The sequence below is a fragment of the Coffea eugenioides genome, chromosome 3 (assembly GCF_003713205.1).
Source record: "Coffea eugenioides isolate CCC68of chromosome 3, Ceug_1.0, whole genome shotgun sequence".
Classification (NCBI taxonomy): Eukaryota; Viridiplantae; Streptophyta; class Magnoliopsida; order Gentianales; family Rubiaceae; genus Coffea; species Coffea eugenioides.
Genome location: NC_040037.1, coordinates 27115752 through 27121914, shown reverse-complemented (window position 1 = coordinate 27121914; position 6163 = coordinate 27115752). Strand labels below are relative to the sequence as shown.

At 40.9% G+C, this 6163-nt stretch overlaps 1 protein-coding gene across 1 annotated transcript; it reads left to right on the top strand.

The window, feature by feature from the left end:
- The first annotated feature begins 4686 nt into the window (after positions 1–4686).
- LOC113766362 lies at positions 4687–5826 on the top strand. The gene is made up of 2 exons (XM_027310562.1): positions 4687–4893; positions 5008–5826. Exons 1-2 carry the CDS (start codon positions 4687–4689, stop codon positions 5824–5826), a joined length of 1026 nt encoding a protein of 341 aa, XP_027166363.1.
- Positions 5827–6163: the final 337 nt, after the last annotated feature.

Genomic DNA, 6163 nt, shown 5'->3' with positions numbered 1-6163 from the left:
AGTTCAAGAGCCAAGAGAGGAAAGGGAAACAACAGTTGCACAAGAGCAAGGACCGAGGGTTGAAGTTGGGGACCAAATGACGACGGCAATTCAACAAATGACAAACATCTTAGCAAGGTTGGTGGACCAACAAGGTCAAATACCTGTGAATCAACCTCCGAACCCTGAAATAGGAGAAGATCGGGCTCTTGAGAGGTTTCAGAAGTTTGCTCCTCCTAAATTCCTTGGAGGGTCTGATCCGGATGTAGCCGAACAGTGGCTGGAGGTCATGATCAACATCTTTGCAGTTTTGAACTATACCGAACAAAGGCAAGTGAACTTTGCGGTATTTCAATTTGAAGGACCGGCCCGAGCATGGTGGAATGTGATTAAGGCAAAGTGGAAAAGAGAACAAACTGTATGGACATGAGCTAACTTCCTAAGGGAATTTAATGAAAAATATCTTCCACCTTTAGTCCAAGAAAGGAGGGAGGATGAGTTTTTTGGACTACACTAGGGAACCTTAAGTGTGGCCGAATATAAAACGAAGTTCACCAAACTATCCAAGTTTGCTTCCGAATTGGTAGCCACAGAACGGCGAAGAGTAAGGCGGTTTATACAGGGATTAAAATTGAAAATCCAGGAAGCCTTAGCGGCAGTGCAGGTTAATACGTTTACGGAGGCCCTTGAGAAAGCCCAACGAATTGAGAATGCAAAGGCATAGGTAAAAGCCTCCCAAACTCGGAAAAAAGGTGCAGCTGGTAGTGTGATTGAGAAACCTAGTGAATTAATCGCACCTTCTAAAGTGCAGAAAGTGAACCCGTTACCCCGCCCACCATGGACATTAGGGGTGTTAGATGAAAGGTCTACAACAGGTAGTCAAATCGGACATGGGGAGATTTCTCCAGGAAGCCAAAAGATGGCTTCTCACTCGACTTGTGGCTACTGTGGAAGGCCAATCACGCTGAGAATGATTGTTGGCGGAAAGGACGGAAGTGTTTGATTTGCGGAAGTGGGGATCATCAAATTAGTAATTGTCCAAGAAAACAGTCACGGGAGAGTAGTAATCAATTACTGGATGGAACCAAATCAAAATCAGTGAAAGAAAGAGGGGATCAAACAAATGTGCCGGCAAAGGTTTATGCCTTAGACAACCAACAAGTTCCGGACTCGTCTGAAACAACTGAAGGTAAAATTTCGAGGACGAAATTTCTTAAGGGGGAGAGAGTGTGAGAACCCAAAAATTTACACATTTTCTCAGCATTATTCTATTTCTTTGCCTACATTTTATACTTTCTTTGAAAATATTAAATTTTCTATGCATTTTTATAAGTAAGTATAGTTTTGAAATTATTTTTCCTAGTATGAGTTAGTGTACGTTAATTTGAAGTGCGTTATAGACGTGGGATCCGCTAGTGCGATATAATTTTGATGACTAAGTGAGTTTTGTATTTAGTGATATTATTTTACAAGGTGTTAGGAGACAATTAGAGGTTAGTTAGATTAATTAGTATGGAGAGACAAGAAGATAAACTTAACCATCTAAGGGGCCACGTGTCGCGATTCGATTCGTAGTTGGATTTAGACCAAACCTTCTTACCTTTACTAAAACCAAATTTTGACCAAAATTTCTCCATTTTTAATCCCTCTTGGCCGGCTGTTCTAAGGAGGAAAACAAGGAAAGCTTCTTCAATTTCTAGCTTCCAAATTTGTTCAAATCTTGAGTTCCAACCAACCAAACTTGAATCTACTCCATACAAGTGTTCACTAAGGAGGTTTAAAGCTATTGGTGGAGTTGTTTTGGAAGAAAGAAACCTACGCTACTATCTTTCTTGAGTTGTAAAGGTAAATTGTCAAGAAACTCCTTCTTTACTTCAATTAATGGGCAATTTGTGGTTATAGTTGTTGAATTAGAAATTTTGTAAGAGAATTATATAGGTTGAAGTAGGTTTATGAAAATTTCAGTTTCTTGGTGAATTTTCTGCCCTAATATGAAGATTAATGATTAGTTATGGTTTGATAGCTTTGATATGTGAAATAGCTAGTGTTTAGATGTTAGGTTACTTGGCCTAAAGAAATTTCTGGTTTGTAAGCATAAATTCCGGCTTGGATGATAACCTGCCCTGCTTCTGCCTGGTTCTATTTCATCATGTTAGAGGCAGAACTAACCTTAGCACAAAACATGAAAGTTGTAGAGAATGATGTTTTGTAGTTGCCTGCAAAATTTCAGCCTAATTGGAGCAACGTAACCTGTGAAAAGACTGAAATACCCCTGCTGCCCTGTTTCTGTCCGAAACTGATAATCTGCTTCTGTAATTGGTTAGTTTGACCAGGAATACTACTGATTTGGTTGTCAATGTCTTCTTAAGAAATATATCCTGGTATCTTAGCTTTCAGATGATTTTATAATCACTTGAATTGGAGTTGTATGTGCTGAGATATGATTGAATGAATCAGGACTGCTAGTTGAACTGCGAACTGAAAAATCTGGGGTTGTTTTGGTAAATTTGCCTAGATACATTGCAAACTGGACTAAGTGGCCTTCTTCAATATTATAGCCCTTTCTCTTAGCTTCGAAATGGTGTAAATTGCACCTCAATCCGACTAGTGTCGCTTCAGTTGTGTTAGTTTGATTTTACGTTTGGTCTACGAAACCCTAATTATTCTTGTCCACAGGGTCCAAATGTCCTCGTTTCACTTTAAAGTTTTTTTATACGTTCTACTCATCAATTGTTGAGTTTCTTTGATTTCACCTAATTGTTTGTGCTAGATGAACTGTAATATTCTTTCTCGTTTAATCTTAGGTTTTCTCGGTGACTTAAAGGATAATATTTTGGAAGAATATTTTGCACGGTTAGTTTTTCGTACATAGGTGAGTGTTCCTTGTTTGTTATATTCTCATTGACTTCATGCACTTGTTGTTATTGTTGATAATGTGTTAAGTGTTTCCAATGATTTTCCAAAACGAAATTTTCTAGACGAGCATGATACTTTATTCGGCTCGACCTAAATGAAACGTGAAATTTTCAACGATTTAATGATTGATACATTAGTTGTGCATGATGTAAGCCTTTTGGCTGAACTGCGGCCTTCCCTTCGGTTCTCGATCGACTCGACAGCCAGCAGCGACTCGGTCGGGGCCGATATGTGACCCTGGGTGTGAACGTTGGTATACTCGAGTATTACCATGTAGCGTTGGTGGAGCCTGGCCAACGTTCCAGTGAGGTCGGAATGAAATGGAACGAATTTGAACGAGTTTACTTACAAAAATGCATTTTCAAATGAATTGGAGGAATAAGGGAATTGAACAGGCAGAGAACGCACGAACGAACAACGAACGAACAAATGGCTCCCTGTTGAGCCCGTATCCTTTTAATGTATGTGTTTATTATCGCTTTCCATTGTAAAATGTTTCTTGAATTATTGATTATCGATGGTTAATGTATTGGCTTTGTTGTTGAATATGTGTTGAACTCCGCTGAGCTTTTGGTCCCCCTTTAGTTTTGTTTTCCTTAACATGGGGATGCGAGTATGGACGAGAGCCCAGTGTAGGTTAGCCTAGTCTAGTTTTTTTGTTTTGTAATGGTTCTTGCCCTAGTGCTTGGCACGGGCTGGATGTATGACGAATTGAGAACCTTTGTATATTCGATATTTGTACTTCCTTTTGAGATAGAAATGTATATAAGTTTCGCTTTAAGTTTTGGATTGTTATTTCGTTTGATCTTGTGGTTTTATTTTGGATTTGATTGAGGTTCGACTGAGTCCCGGCGAGAGCTGGGCAGGCGCTCCGCCGACCTCTGGTTCGCCTTAGGGGGAGGTGGAGCGTCACAGCGTGTTATCAGAGCCTGCTTCGCGTGTCTCTGCGCGGATAGCCTTGGACTGAGTGCGTAATTAGGTATGAAGGATTAAGTGCTCGTTCGAAGCATAAGCTATAATTGAATTGTTATAGGCCTTGAATGTTCTTATGACATCTGAGGACCATAGATAGGGACGTTAGGTGGGAATTTCGATTGTAGATAGTTTACTCTTGGGACTGGCCAGCTCGAGATGTGAATTATCTTATTTCGGATTCTCGTGCCCGAGTACTCCAGAGTTGAGGCGATGCTAGCTACTAGGTACTTGAGACTTACATTTTGGGAATGGAGTTGTGAACCTACCATTCAAACTTGGACAGAGCTAAGACGACTAATGAGGAAGCGTTTCGTACCAAGTCACTACTACCGTGACTTGTACCAAAAGCTTCAAACGCTCAACCAAGGAGCACGAAGTGTCGAGGATTATCACAAGGAAATGGAAATAGTTATGCTACAGGCAGACATCATGGAGGATCGAGAAGCAACAATGACACGCTTCTTGAACGGACTAAGGCTCGAAATCACTGACCAAGTGGAGTTATACCACTATGCGGAACTTGGGGACTTGGTGGAGAAGACCATCAAGATTGAAAGGAGGATTAAGAGAAGGGGTTCAACTCGGAGTTACTCCAACTTTTCACCCTCTTATCCCCGAACTACACCACCAAAGAAGGAGGATAAAGGGCCGAGTAATTCCACCCCTTCAAGACCGAGGCCGGATATGACTAAGTAGGAGTCTAAGGCAATACCAAAGACTGCCATTGAGTCGAGCATGGGGCGAAATCGTGATACTAGATGCTTCAAACACCAAGGCCAAGGGCATATTGCTAGTCAATGCCCGAACCAACGCACTATGATCATCTTACCCAATGGTGAGTTTCTCACCGATGATGAAGATGAGAAGGAGGAGTTACAATCCCTTGAGGAAGAAGAGGAAGTATTGCCCGTCGATGAACGAGTTGGACTCGTTGTCAGACGAGCCTTAGCAACCCAAGTGAAAGCAGCCGACCATGCACAAAGGGAGAACATTTTCTACACCCGTTGCTATACCAAAGGCAAGGTATGTAGTTTGATCATAGATGGAGGTAGTTGTGCTAACGTCGCTAGTGCCTTGATGGTAGAGAAACTAGCACTATCCACTCTACGACATCCAACACCTTATCGTTTGCAATAGTTGAATGATAGTGGGGATGTTCGTGTGACCAAGCAAGTCCAAGTACCTTTCCGAATTGGAAAGTATGAGGACGTGGTGTTATACGACGTGGTCCCTATGCAAGCATGTCACATACTATTGGGGAGACCATGGCAATTCGACAAGGGAGTTACATTCGATGGCATTACCAATAAATACTTCTTCAAGCAGGGCGAGAAGAGGATTGTTCTTGTGCCACTCACTCCTATCCAAGTTTGTGAAGATCAAGAAAGCTTGATCAAGGAGAGTGAGCTCGAGAATGAGAAGAAAAAAATAGAAAAAGTTGAGAGCTCAACAGAAAATGATAAGGCCAAGAAAATTGAGAGGAAAAAGACATATGGTGAGTCGGCTAAAATTGAAAAGAGAGAGAAAAGGCAAAATCTATTGATAAAAGCCAATGTAGTAAGAAAAGCTTTGAGTGTTAATAAACCCATCTTTGTACTTTTGTGCAAAGAGGTGTTGGTTGTTACAAGTGATCTTACTAACACTCTATCATCTAGTATTGTCTCTTTTTTGCAGGATTATGAGGATGTCTTCCCCGATGAGATTCCAAATGGACTACCATCAATAAGGGGAGTTGAGCAACAAATTGACTTGGTTCCAGGTGCCCCACTTCCTAAGAGACTAGCCTACAATATGGGACCAGATGAGACAAAGGAGCTCCAAAGCCAAATCGAAGAGCTTCTAACAAAAGGATGGGCAAGAGAAAGCTTGAGCCCATATGTGGTTCCCGTCATCTTGTGCCTAAAAAGGATAGAAGTTGGCGAATGTGCACTGATTGTAGGGCCGTCAATGCAATAATGGTAAAATATCATCACCCTATTCCTAGACTTGATGATATGTTAGATGAGTTATATGGTGCTGTGATTTTCACTAAAATTGATCTAAAAAACGGTTATCATCAAATTAGGATGAAATAAGGGGATGAATGGAAAACGGCCTTTAAAACCAAACATGGCTTGTACGAGTAATTAGTGATGCCATTTGGACTAACTAATGCACCTAGTACATTCATGAGGTTGATGAACCATGTACTTCGTCCATTCCTTGGAAAATTTGTAGTTGTGTATTTTGACGACATCTTGATTTATAGTAGGAGTCTAGATGAGCATGTTGAACATGTGAAGCTTGTTCTTGA

Coding starts and splice junctions, on each gene's coding strand:
- LOC113766362 (XM_027310562.1), top strand. CDS start 4,687: ATGATCATCTTACCCAATGGTGAGTTTCTCACCGATGATGAAGATGAG. Junction 4,894..5,007: donor GTTGCTATACCAAAGGCAAG/GTATGTAGTTTG, acceptor CGTTTGCAATAG/TTGAATGATAGTGGGGATGT.